The following is a 14,383-nucleotide window of genomic DNA, read 5'->3' on the forward strand; positions in this document are numbered from 1 at the left end:
GAAACTCAGCCAGCCCTCTCAAACCCGGAAGCGGTAGTCCATTTGCAGGCTGGGGATGCTGGGAGAGGTAATTGGCTGCATGTGGAGCTGTGTGTGCAGGGATAGGCTGGTGGTGGATGGAGAGGTGCAGGTTTAGGCTGGATTCACATCTAGACATTTGTTAGTGCTATTTGCAGTACAGAACGTGTCCCATAGAAAACCATGTCAAATGGGCTGTAGTGCAAATCTGCAAAATGTACTAAAAATGTTTAGGTGTGAATCCAGCCTTAGGAAGAAATGTGTGTCTTCCATGATTTCCAGGATAGTCACAGGTTTTCATTGCTTGCTCCAGGAAATGTCCTCTTTTTGGCTATCCCTCCCCCACTCTTCATATTGAGTTTATTTACCAATAGGGGACGAGGCTGTTTGCTTAGCAAAGTGAGTGTTTGTTTCAGTTTAGTAAATAAGAGGAAGTTTTGATTACTTCTATGTGCAAGCAAAAACCCCTTTATTTCCCTCCACACATGATTTGGGTATTCAGAGTGAACACAGTGTCATCTTTGCCAGCTGAACAGTCCCTCCTCCTGTAGTAAACCAGCCTTAACCTCTTGGCGCCAGCCGCACGCAAACATGCGGCCTCTCGGTGGGTGGGCCTTGGCGCCAAACGCCCACATATTTGCGTGCATTAGTGCAAATACAGCTGTGCTGAGAGTGCAAGCCCAGCATGCTCCTTGCACAGTTATCAGCGGCTAGTGGAAAGATCCTGATTGCTGATTTTTGATCATGTGACAGTCAATCACCACAGTCACATGATCACAAAACCCCGCCTCCCAGCATCCTAAACCCCTTAAAGGGCAGGGAGGTGCAGGCTCCGAGGGGTTAAAATAGAACTATAGGCAGAACTTTTTCTATTTTTAAAAGAGTAAGGGAGCATTATAACCTCTGTTTTTGTTTTTTCCCTGTGTCCCACTGGGGAGATCTACCTTCACTTCCTGTCCCTTATCCAAAACAGGAAGTGAGAAGAAATTGCTGCAAATTAAGGGAAACTCATGCCCACCCCCAGGTCACCAGAATTAGTGTCCCCATTGGAAGGTTTTCTATTACTTTTCAGGAGACAACCCAAATTTTGTGTTTTACTTTCCATTTTGTGATAATGATAAATGGAACAAATAGAGCAGGTATATGCAATTAGCGGACCTCCAGCTGTTGCAGAACTACAAGTCCCATGAGGCATAGCAAGACTCTGACAGCCACAAGCATGACACCCAGAGGCATGATGGGACTTGTAGTTTTGCAACAGCTGAAGGTCCGCTAATTGCATATCCCTGAAATAGAGTGAATCTTCCGAACCGGAACACAGACCGCAATTAAATCCTAACGGGTTCTAATACCTCTCCATTCTATCCAAAACGAACAAAAAAGTTTTGCCTTTAGTTATAACTTAAATGAGAACTTTCAAAAAAAAAATTCAAAATGTTATTTAAAGCAGATCTAAACCCTTCTCTCCTTTTCAGCCAAGGATGCTGCCATCTTTTCCTCTGATCTGCAACTGCCATGGTGCTGCACATGTGATCAGTTATGACACCAGCCAGTGGATGGTTTGACAGTTTGGTTGAAAGAACAAGCAAATGTGACAGTTGCATTCCAGGAATGTAACTGTCTTATGAAACCGTTAAATCCATGGGTTCAGTTCTGCGTTAAATCCCCGGAAAGTGATTATAGCGCTTGGTCCTGTTCTGATTGGTGGCCCTGTTTTCTCCTAAACGCACCTCTATGTGCTGGCTGTAGCTTTACCCCCTTTTGAAGCCCAAAGTAAGGGCTTTCCTGTGGGTGGAGATACACAAAAAAAAAAAAAAAAAAAAAAACCTGAACCACTGCATTCAATTTAGTGGGACTGCTGAACGTAACAGAAGGGACTAATTTTTGCCACAATGTGAAGTAGACTGTCTGACCATGCTGCCTAGCAATCAAGGGACAGATCTGAACAGGATTAGATGCTATATGCACTTGGTCATCTGGGGCAATTACAAAAAAAATAATAAATAAAAATTAAAATGAAACTTTGTTAAAATGGTAGGAAGCTGAAAAACAAAAATGTAATCTAGTGCAGCCTACCAACCCTTAAAGTGCAAGTACACTGGACCCCATCCCTCCCCAGTCCCACTGTACTGGAGTCCCACGATCCCCCGCTGTCAGACACCAGGGCCCTGCTTCACCGGTCCAGGGATTTGAAATCCAGTGGCTTAATCTTCTATCCGTACCTCTCAGTGTGTACATATAGGAGGCATTCTAATTGGTCAGCACCATCACGTGGACAGTGCTGACCAATCAGAATCCATCTAGCACGTCCTGTCAGCGTTGGAGGAGAGGAGAGAAAGCTACGGGGGTTTCAAACCCCTGCACCGGTGAAGCGGCATCCTGGTGCCTGACAGCGGGGGATCACGGGACTCTGATACAGCGGGACCGGAATAGGTCCAGTGTAAGTTCACGATACAGATTGTCTGCAAAGGTGAGCTTCCCCTTTAAATGTGGTGGCTGCATTAGTTTTCATTTTTAGGGTTTTTATCCTCCCTCATTTTGACCTGGTGATCTGGCCAGTAAGGATGAGCTCAGGAGTGTTTGCAACCCGCACATGCAGAGCCCGCCAGGAAGTCGGCACTGCACAGCACTAATCGCAAACAGTGAGACATTTTCCTGGTCCGCGGCTGCAGAGATCGAGAGATGTCTCATTGCTTGTGATTAGTGCTGTGCAGTGCCGACTTCCTGGCGGCTCTGCACGTGCGGGTTGTGAACACGCCGGAGCTCATCCTTACTGGCCAGTAACACACTTCCTGTCTGAGGGTGTCTCCACTCTGAATGGAGGAGTAGAAGAGCCACCCTTGGACAGCAGCATTGTCAGTCTGTAGAGAGGGGAGTGTTAGATGGACTTGACTAACATTAAAGTCAAACTCCAGCCAGCACTTTTTATGCAGTTACAGCAACAGTTTTTCTTTGGGGATAAAGGTGTAACATACATAGATGAGTAACTGTTGTGAGCACCCCTGTCAGTGGTAAAGTGGAACTAAACCCTCCTATCCTTTACAGCCAAGGAAGCTGCCATCTTAACCTTTGTTTGATCTGCATTTGCCATGGTACTGCACATATGATCAGTTATGATACCAGCAGTTTGGTGACTTGACAGTTAGGCTGAAAGCACAAGCAACAGTGAGTTACATTCAAGGCATGCCGTGAAGGGAAACTGTTTTGAGAAACCGATAAATTAATGGGTTTAGTTCCGCTTTAAATGGTTTGTTCCAACCATCTAACTGCCACTTTTCTTAAAGTGGAACTAGTCAGGATTACTCATCTCTATTCCAACAGTCTGACACCCATGAGGTTCCTCACCTGCTACTTCCAGGTGCTGATCTTCAGCCATCTTAATTGGCTGGTGCAGGATGACTTCACTCTGGCACATGTGCAGGAGTGTTCTTATGTGACCAGGGGGCTATAAAAGGGTTTAAGGTGTCCCCTTGGAGGTGTTTCTAATGGGGGGGTTGGGACTGACTGGAGGAGGAGAGAGATCGCTGTTCCCAATCACTAGGAACAGCAGATCTCCCCTGTCATTCTGGCTCTCTTTCCCATGATCATGGGTGGTTGGCGGACATCGCGGCCACCGGCCAAGCGCATTGGGTCCCCCTTTTTTAAGGCATACCAATATTTTGTTTGCTTTGTTAGCAGCAGCTTGGCATTGCATCATCTACTAGGACCCCCCAGGTCCTTTTCCATCCTTGATTCCCCCAGTGGTTCTCCCCCTAGTGTATAGATTGCATTCATATTTTTGCCACCCAAATGCATTATTTTAGATTTTTCTACATTAAACCTCATTTGCCATGTAGTTACCCACCCCATTAATTTGTTCAGATCTTTTTGCAAGGTTTCCACATCCTGCGGAGAAGTTATTGCCCTGCTTAGCTTAGTATCGTCCGCAAGAACTGTTTACCCCATCCTCCAGGTCGTTTATGAACAAATTAAATAGGATTGGTCCCAGCACAGAACCCTGGGGGACCCCACTACCCACCCCTGACCATTCTGAGTACTCCCCATTTATCACCACCCTCTGAACTCGCCCTTGTAGCCAGGTTTCAATCCATGTACTCAACCTATGGTCCATGCCAACGGATCTTATTTTGTACAGTGAACGTTTATGGGGAACTGTGTCAAATGCTTTTGCAAAATCCAGATCCACCACGTCTACGGACCTTCCTTTATCTAGATGGCAACTCACCTCCTCATAGAAGGTTAATAGATTGGTTTGGCAAGAACGATTCTTCATCAATCCATGCTGATTACTGCTAATGATGCCGTTTTCATTACTAAAATCTTGTATATAGTGCCTTATCATCCCCTCCAAGAGCTTGCATACTATTGATGTTATACTAACTGGTCTGTAATTCCCAGGGGTGTATTTTGGGCCCTTTTTAAATATTGGTGCTACATTGGCTTTTCTCCAATCCGCTGGTACCATTCCAGTCAGTAGACTGTCAGTAAAAATTAGGAACAATGATCTGGCAATTACTTGACTGAGTTCCCGAAGTACCCTCGGTTGCAAGCCATCTGGTCCCGGTGATTTAATAATGTTAGGTTTCCCAAGTGTTATTCTGTCCTCTGTTAGCCATGAGGGTGCTTCCTGTGATGTGTCAAACACTACAGTTTTGGTTACTGAAGCCCCCCCGATTCCCTCGTGAAGACTGAGGAGAATAAATTCAATACCTTCGCCATCTCTCCATCCTTTGTAACCAGATGTCCTTCCTCATTCTTTATGGGGCCAATATGGTCTGTCCTCCTTTTTTACTGTTTACATACTTAAAGAATTTCTTGGGATTTTTTTTTTTTACTCTCCTCCGCTATGTGTCTTTTGTGTTCTATCTTAGTTGCCCTAATTGCACCCTTACATTTCTTGTTGCATTCTTTATAAAGTCTGAATGCTGATGATGATCCCTCAACCTAGTATTTTTTGAAGGCCTTCTCTTTTGCTTTTATATGCATTTTTACATTGGAGTTAAGCCATCCAGGACTTTTGTTCGCTCTTTTTAAATTATTAGCCAATGGGATGCACTGGCTAATGCCCTTATTTAACATGTTCTTAAAGCGAACCCATCTCTCCTCCGTGTTCTTTGTTCCTAAGATTTTATCCCAATTTATGCCTTATAGCAAGGTTCGTAGTTTAGGGAAATTGGCTCTTTTGAAATTCAGTGTCTTTGCATTTCCCTTATGTTTCCTATTTGTGTGATTTATACTGAAGCCAATTGACCTGTGATCGCTGTTTCCTAAATTGCCCCGTATTTCCATATCCGTGATCAGGTCTGCATTGTTGGTAATCTGTAGATCTAGTAACGCTTTATTTCTAGTTGGTGCGTCTACCATCTGACCCATGAAATTGTCCTGCAAAACATTTAGGAACTGGCGAGCCTTAGATGAATGCGTGGTTCCCTCCGCCCAGTCTATGTCTGGATAATTAAAATCCTCCATTGTGATAACACTTCCCATCCTTGCTGCTAATGACATCGGCTGGTTGGCAAGTAATTAAACACGGCCTGCACTCTGTGTGTTAGCGGCGGCTGTTAGATTTGTAGTTTTTATTGCACACAAACCGGTCAGTTTGTATGCTGCCAGAGCACAGAGAGTAGATGCATCCAGAATTTAGTCACCTCTGAACACAGTAGACTATCCGCGCCTGGCCACTCATGTGAATGTAGCTCTAGAGCAGATATCTCCAAACTTTTTAACCACTTCCGGACCACCGCACGCTGATATATGTCCTCACTTTAAAGAGGAATATATATGGCAGCAACTAGCTGCCATAACCCCGGTATCCTCTTCTTCAGCGGGCGGTCCGGTTTCTGATAATAGTGGTCTCTGCGGCGGGTTTGCCGCAAGATCCATTTTATCGGCGGCGGGAGAGGGCCCTCCGCCTCTTACTGGAGCCCTCGGTATGGGCATAGGCGATCGGATGCTTCTCCTTCCTGGGTATGGAGACGAGTGAGGGGAAGATGGCCCCCACGCGTCTCCATACCATTGCAGGGCGGAAGCGACATCAAAACGTCACTTCTGCCCATAGCTCTTAAAGGGCCGTTTTTTTGACCCCAGATCTCATTTTTGTTCCTTGTTATAGGAATAAAAGTGACGCTTTTTTTTTTCAAAGAACAGTGTAAAAATAAAAGGTAAAAAAAAAAATGTAAACGCGCCCCGTCCCAACGAGCTTGCGTGCAGAAGCGATTGCATACGTGAGTAGTGCCCGCATATGAAAACCTTGTGTTCAAACCACACACAAGAGGTATTGCTGCAATCGGGAGAGCGAGAGCAATAATTCTAGCCCTAGACCTCCTCTGTAACTCAAAATATGCAACCTGTAGAATTTTTTATGGAGATTTTTAAGGGTAAAAGTTTGTCACCATTCCACAAGCGGGCGCAATTTTGAAGTGTGACATGTTGGGTATTAATTTACTCGGCGTAACATTATCTTTCACAAGATAAAAAAAAAATGGGCTAACTGTACTTATGTCTTTTTTTTTTAATTCAAAAAATTTTATTTTTTCCAAAAAAAGTGCACTTGTAAGACTGCTGCACAAACACGGTGTGACAGAAAGTATTGCAACAACATTTTATTCTCTAGGGTGTTAAAAAAAAATGTATAATGTTTGGGGGTTCTAAATCATTTTCTAGCCAAAAAAAAAACAGTTTTTAACTTGTAAACAACAAATCTCAGAAAGAGGCACGGTCCTGAAGTGGTTAAACAAAGGGCCTGTTTACTGTCTTCCGGGCTTTGGGTGGGCTTAACTGTGGGCAGGAGGAGTAGAAAATGTCCCAGTGGGAAGAGGAATAGTGCCCGTATGTTGTTGTCAGGGGGGCGTAATAGTGCCCCGTTGTTGGTGTCAGGGGGAGTAATGGTGCCCTGTCGTTGGTATCAGTTAAGGTAATAGTGCCCCGTCGTTGGTGTCGGGGAGGAATAGTGCCCTGCTGTTGGTGTTAGTCAAAGGAATAGTGCCCCGCTGTAGGGGTCAGTCAAAGGAATAGTGCCCCGCTGTAGGGGTCAGTCAAAGGAATAGTGCCCCGCTGTAGGGGTCAGTCAAAGGAATGGTGACCCGCTGTAGGTGTCAGTCAAACGAATAGTGCCCCGTCGTTGGTGTCGGAGAGGAATAGTGCCCCGCTGTATGTGTCAGTCAAAGGAATAGTGCCCTGTTGTTGGTGCCAGTCAGATAAATAGTGCCTAGTTGGTGTTAGTGGGGGCAATAGTGCCCCATCTTTGGTGTCAGGGGGAGGAATAGTGCCCTATCATTTATATCAGTAGGAAGAATTATGCCCCATCATTGGTGTCAGTGGAAGGGATGGCACCTTATCATTGGCACCAGTGCAAGGGCAGCAGTTTTGAGACCACTTCTTTAGAGGAAAGGTCTTGAAGCCCGCTGGGATGTGTGATATTATTTCAGGGGGCTGCATCATCCTCACCGAGGTGTGGGAGCGAGTACTTGGTGAAAAAGGTACTTGCTACCCCCAAAAATTAGCAGATAATAGGGAGGGGGTAGAATGAGAATTGGTATGTGTTAATCATAAGTGAAGCTCTGCTTTATCGGGTGGATGTTATGCTGGACATATGCCCAGCAATCATAACAATAGAACATAAATATGATTGTTTCTAATATGCTTTGCTCAAAAACAATTATTTATCCCGCGAAAGATTGGATTTGCCAGGAACAATCAATCACTCCTATTCAGGACACGTGATAATTTATTGATTGAAAAAAAACATTTATTGTGATTTATGGACAATCCAATTCTTTCATCCAAGAGAGTGCAATGTCGAGTGATGAGATTATTTAATGTGTGTATGGTCAGCATTGGATTCAATCACTTTCAAGTGAATATTTCTTGATAACCAGTGATTATAAATGTAAAGTAGTATAACTTTTAAAGCGAGTAGTCAGGATCTAGTATAATGGGAATGTCCTGCGCTCCGTGGTGGAGAGACACAGCTGTGATTCAAAAACTCAGCAGCAGGAAGTCACAGGGGAGCACCCCGACTCATTCCCAGTGCTTCCATTGCTGACCTGGCTCTGAACATGCTGGTTGCCTGGCTGTGAACACTGTCTAGATTTTATACTTTGTAGTGTGCTGACCAAGAATAAGTGTGCAGGTTAGGAAAGTCAGAGCATACTTGTCAAGTGTCAGCGATGCAAAGTACTGAACCGGGAGAGTCAGCGTGACAGACAGGCAACTAGCATTATAGGACGGAGAGGTCGGCCTCCATGTTATACACTTGACACGTTTCATTAAGGCTGCATTCACACCTGAGCATTTTCAGCTCATAAAACGCTTGTAAAACGCCTGAAATACACCCAACAAGCATAATCCCATTCATTTCAATGGCACCTGTTCACGTCTGAGGGTTTTGTCACCTGAAGCAAAACGCCCTAAGCTCAAAAAAGAACATGAACTTCTTTGGGGCAGATTACAGAGTTTTTCTGCCTTTTACATTGGTGACCTGAACAAAAACATGGCAAAAAAGCGGTAAAATCTCAGCAAAAACATAGTTTAAAAACGCGTGACTTTGAAACGCTCAGGTGTGAATGCAGCCCTAACATAAATGATGATGTCTCCTTCCAAGAAGGTTGCTGTCATGCTCCCCCTCTTGATCCAGTACAGTACTTTAACCTTTACCCTGAAATATAATTACAGTTCAACATCATTTTTGTTTTTTACTGGTGACGTTTATTTCCACTTCCTCATTTCTCACCTAGAGAAGTACATAGTTTGATATTTTAATCAATGAAGCCCTGTATCTAAATCGGTCACAATTTACTACATCTATGGCTGCCTTAAAGGAGATTGTATAGTCTATGGCTCCCATAAGGAGACTGTACAGTCTATGGCCCCCCGTAAGGAGACTGTACAGTCTATGGCCCCCTGTAAGGAGACTGTACAGTCTATGGCTCCCATAAGGAGATTGTATAGTCTATGGCTCCCATAAGGAGATTGTACAGTCTATGGCCCCCATAAGGAGATTGTACAGTCTATGGCCTCCCATAAAGAGACTGTACAGTCTATGGCCTCCCATAAAGAGACTGTACAGTCTATGGCCTCCCATAAAGAGACTGTACAGTCTATGGCCTCCCATAAAGAGACTGTATAGTCTATGGCCTCCCATAAAGAGACTGTATAGTCTATGGCCTCCCATAAAGAGACTGTATAGTCTATGGCCTCCCGTAAAGAGACTGTATAGTCTATGGCCTCCCGTAAAGAGACTGTATAGTCTATGGCCTCCCGTAAAGAGACTGTATAGTCTATGGCCTCCCGTAAAGAGACTGTATAGTCTATGGCCTCCCGTAAGGAGACTGTATAGTCTATGGCCTCCCGTAAGGAGACTGTATAGTCTATGGCCTCCCGTAAGGAGACTGTATAGTCTATGGCCTCCCGTAAGGAGACTGTATAGTCTATGGCCTCCCGTAAGGAGACTGTATAGTCTATGGCCTCCCGTAAGGAGACTGTATAGTCTATGGCCTCCCGTAAGGAGACTGTACAGTCTATGGCTCCCATAAAGAGATTGTACAGTCTATGGCCCCCCCGTAAGGAGACTGTACAGTCTATGGCCCCCCCGTAAGGAGACTGTACAGTCTAGTGCTCCCATAAAGAGATTGTACAATCTATAGCCGCCATAAAGAGATTGTAAGTCTATGGCCGCCATAAGGAGATTGTACAGGCTATGGCCACCTTAAAGTGATTGTAAACGTAAATTAAAAAAACAAACATGTGTATACTTACCTGCTCTGTGCAATGGAATTGCACAGAGTGGCCGCTAACCTCCTCTTTTGGAGTAGCCCCGGTAGCCCTCCTGGCCCCTCCCCTGTGTCCAGTGCCCCCATAGTGGCACTCGTGCGTACTTGCACCCGAGCCCCACTGATGCGTCCATTGACACAGACAGTGGGACTCGGCCCCGCTCCCTCCTCACTGGCTTTGATTGACAGCACTAGGAGCTAATGGCTCCCCACGCCCCAGCAAAGTCAGTGAGACCTGGAAGTGAGGGGAAAGAAGAGCTGCAGACGTACGTGGTGCTGGATCGAATGAGGGCTCAGGTAAGTGAGGAGGGATGCTGACAACCAAACATTTTTTACCTTAATGCAAGGACCACCTTAAACTACTTTAAATAACAAATATGTCATACTTACCTCCTCTGTGCAGTTGGCTTTGCACAGAGTGGTCCCGATCCTCCTCTTCTGGGGTCCCTCATCGGCATTAGTAGCTCTTGCTCTTCTTGAGTGCCCCGTTAGAGAAGCTCTCTCCTTCAGGACAGCCGTGCGGGCGTGCTTCCTAGTCCTGCTTCTGCGTCTATTGACACAGAAAGCAGGACTCGGCCCCGCCCCCGGGTGCCCACGCCATTGGATTTGATTGACAGCAGCGGGAGCCAGTGGCTGCGCTGCTATCAGTCTATCCAATCAGGACATGAGACACCAGCCGGAGCTGGTGTGCTGGTCCCCGGGGAGAAAAAGACCGGGTTCACGTGGGTAAAACAGGGGCACTGGGGGGCTGCAGCATGACAGGTTTTTCACCTTAATGTATAAAATGCATTAAGGTAAAAAACCATGGGGGTTTACAACCTCTTTAAGGCTCGGTTCACACTACTGCGACCTGAAAGTTGCAGATTTGCTGGCGACTTGAGTACTACTTTGATGTGACTTTAGAAGTGACTTTCAGGAATGCCTGGGTTATCTGCCTGTAATGTCGGATTCATATCATATATAGATGAAGAGGCAACTTCCATTAAAGTCTATGGGAACAAGTTTGATAGAAGTCGCCTTGAACTAGTACAGAAACCTGTTCTAAAGTCAGAGAAACTTCAGAAGTGCTAATTATGACAGTTCTCGTTGATTAACATGGGATTTCACATGTCATGCGACTTGGGGTCTCACAAGTTGGGTCACAAGTCACGGCAGTGTGAACTGAGCTTTAAGGAGATTGTACAGTCTATGCCCACCTTAATAACTTCCCAACCGCACTATAGCCGAATGACGGCTACAGCATGGTCATCCCATTCTTTGAGGGCGTCATATGATGTCCTCCCATGATCGCGCCTGCTGCGGCACATTCTGTGATCACTGTGTTAGAACATAGCTGATTAGAGATCAGGGTAAAGGGCCAATCAAAGTGGCCCTTTACCACGTGATTAGCTGTGTCCAATCACAGCTGATCATGATGTAAACACAAGCCGGTTATCGGCATTCCTTTCCTCATGCTGACAGCGTGAAGAGAGACGATAACCGGCTTGTGTGAAAGGAACATCTACACTGATAATCAGGGCACTGATTATCCATGCAGTCCCATCAGTGCCGCCTCATTAGTGTCACCCATCAGTGCTGCCTCCTCATCGGTGGAAAAAAAATGACCTGTTTGCAAAATTCTATAAAAAACTATGAAACTTTTTTTTTTTTTTTGGTCTTTTTTCATTTATTTTGCAAAAAAAAATGAAAAACCCAGCAATGATTAAATACCACCAAAAGAAAGCTCTATTTGTGTGAAAAAGATGATAAAAAATTCTTATGGGTACAGTGTTGAATGACCGCGCAATTGTCGTTCAATGTGTAACATCGCTGAAAATTGGTCTGGGCAGGAAAGGGGATAAAAGTGGCCAGTTGACAAGTGGTTAAAGGAGACTGCACAGTCTATGGGTTGTACAGTCAGATTGTAACATTTGTGGTGAGCTCAATGGTCACCATACTTGTTGCAATCCAACTATACAATCTTTGAACAATCAATTTCAGATTTTCCAAAACTATGTAATATGAGCACCTACCTTATCTATCCAATCAAACTGTATGTAATCAGGCAGCCCCTTGCATTGCACAGTGTCTGGTAGATCTAAAGGAGATTGTACGGTCAGATTGTAACATGTGTGGTGAGCTTTAGATTGTAAACTGTTCATTTTGAGCTTTAGCTTGGAAATCTCAATTCTATTCTTTTCCATGATCTGAACTCTTTTAGGAGAAGATGCAATCCACTCTCACAGCAGCCGATCTGGAGACGCACCTCATAAACCAGGTAGACCTAAATTTAGTGTGTGCCAGTAGTTTTGACGTTTGTTACATTGTGGGTGTCTGAGGTGTGATATACTGATAAGTATTTATTGTTTTAATGGGCACTGGGTCTGCAAGGAGGAAAGTGGCAAAAGAAAAATGTATAACGTGCAGGATTTAGCGTATCCAACCTCAAAAATAAAAATGTAATCTATTGCAGCTTACCAGTCTTTAGATGTGATGGAGGCATTCGTTATTTTTCGGGATTTTCCCTTTATTTTGACTAGGTAATCCTACAAATAGCACACCTTCTGTTCTAGGACAGTGTTTCTCAACTCCAGTCCTCCATGCGCCCCAACAGGTCATGTTTTCAGGCTTTCCATTATTTTGCACAGGTGATTTTGATCAGTTTCACTGCCTTAGGCTGGCCATACTTGGTCGAATTTCGAAAGAATGTTATTTTGAAAATCAGAAAATTTGTTCGTTTTGTGATCCGATGGTGCCACCATTGATTTCGAAATTCGGCCAGCCAAGCCTTCAATTTCACCTCACGTTGCTACAGAAAATAATTTTCGTGGCTGGGAATCTTTTCTTTCCGGGAATTTTCTTTTCTTGCACATGCGCATTTCTTTTTTGATTACATTTCTCGAACGATTCTCCCATCATTGATTAGAAAATCGTTTGTTTTTCAAAAAATTTCCAACATGTCCGATTACTCAAATTTGATTGCCGCACGAAAATCGGCTGTTGCTGCAGCCCACTAATGGTGCGAAATACGAACAAAAATTCTAAGATAAGATTTTCGAAAGAAAATTCTTTCGACATTCGGCCCGTGTATGGCCAGCCTTAGTAATCATCTGAGGAAAATCCTGAAAACATGACCTGTTGAGGCGTCTTGAGGATTGGAGTTGAGAAACATTGTTCTAGGGTGACAGCGCTCACTCGCTGTACTGTATCTAGGGGAGGAACAGCATTGTCATCCTGGGACAGGAAGGTTGTGAGGACTATAGAAGACCTCTTCTCCAATACATAGGGGGGGAGTGTTCTCCAGTCCACATAAGAGAACTGGGAAGGCTAAAAACATTTTGTCTGAAATTTTGAGTTTTGGTGCACGGGAAGTTACAAGGACCATGAATTTCTGTATTGAACCCGTGTTTTTCTGTACTTGCAGAATATGTAATTGGCTTTAAAAAAAACTTGCAGCCACCACATCTAAGGACTAGGAAGCTGCAATATAGTACATTTCTGTTCTTGAGTTTAGATACACTTTAATTTTATCTACCGTATATACTCAAGTATAAGTCGACCCGAATATAAGCCGAGGCACCTAATTTTACCACAAAAAAACGGGAAAACTTATTGACTTGAGTATAAGCTTAGGGTGAGAATGCAGCAGCTACTGTAAGTGGAAAAGAGGGTCAACAATGCCCATTTTCCGCCTCACTGTGCCCATTGCATGCCTCACTTTGCCCATTGCATGCCTCACTATGCCCATTGCAAGCCTCACTGTGCCCATGTACCTTATAGAGAAGAGATTGTGAAAAGGGGAAGCTTTAGGGAAGTGTGTCTGTAGTAAGGGCACCTTGACAACTAGGTAATCCCAGGAGCCTGAAAATGTAATAAAAGCCTTCAAAAACTTTTTTTTTTTTTTTTCATTATCCACTTTTTTCTTAACAATTGTCACTGGACTGGTCCAACCCCCAAAAGCTCCTTCTGCCATGTCAGTATTGATGCATAGGGAAGGAAAGCCATATTACCCTGTACATTGCCCCCTTCGATTCACAGCAGGGCTGTGTGTATAGGAAGTCTGCGCCGTCCCGCCTTCTCCTCGTCCATCTGTGACGAGGAGGAGGCGGAGCTTTGTTACAGTGGCTGTGTGTATAGGAAGTCTGTGCTGCCCACACCGTCCCGTCTCCTCCTCATCCGTCCGTGACGAGTAGGAGGCGGAGCTTTGTTACAGTGGACAGCGCAGACTTCCTATACACACGGCCACTGTAACAAAGCTCCTCCTCACAGACAGCGAGCGGGCCCGAGATTCCCAGCTGATGTCAGCCAGGTCTGGAGGAGGAGAGAGCCGACGGGTCACGTGATCGCAGGGAGCCACTCTGAAATTCGGTAAAGGAGGCATTTTTTTAAATAAAACACACAGAGCCGCTGTCCTTCAGGAAGAAGGAGGATTGTGTAAGATGTTAAGTGTTATGAGAACAGCAGGAGTTGCGGGGGCGGGCCCTGTTACAGGATCCGACAGGCAAGGAGGGAGGGGGGAGAGAGCACAGAGGAGAGAGGGGATGACGAAGGCACATAAACTGACCATGGTGTCAGGGCTCAGCAGCTATGATGCACCGTGGTCAGGGCAGAAACTG

At 44.9% G+C, this 14,383-nt stretch overlaps 1 protein-coding gene across 1 annotated transcript in view; it reads left to right on the forward strand.

Moving 5' to 3' along the window:
* ALKBH6 (alkB homolog 6) overlaps window positions 1-14,383 on the forward strand; it is a 28,824-nt gene continuing 14,441 nt past the window's right edge. Inside the window, exons 1-2 of the mRNA XM_073597914.1 lie at window positions 1-67; window positions 11,989-12,045. Of these exons, the coding sequence (XP_073454015.1) occupies window positions 56-67; window positions 11,989-12,045 (69 nt within the window). The 5' untranslated portion in view covers window positions 1-55. The remainder of the gene's footprint in view (window positions 68-11,988; window positions 12,046-14,383) is intronic.

The sequence above is a fragment of the Aquarana catesbeiana genome, linkage group LG09, assembly GCF_042186555.1.
Source record: "Aquarana catesbeiana isolate 2022-GZ linkage group LG09, ASM4218655v1, whole genome shotgun sequence".
Taxonomy (NCBI): Eukaryota; Metazoa; Chordata; class Amphibia; order Anura; family Ranidae; genus Aquarana; species Aquarana catesbeiana.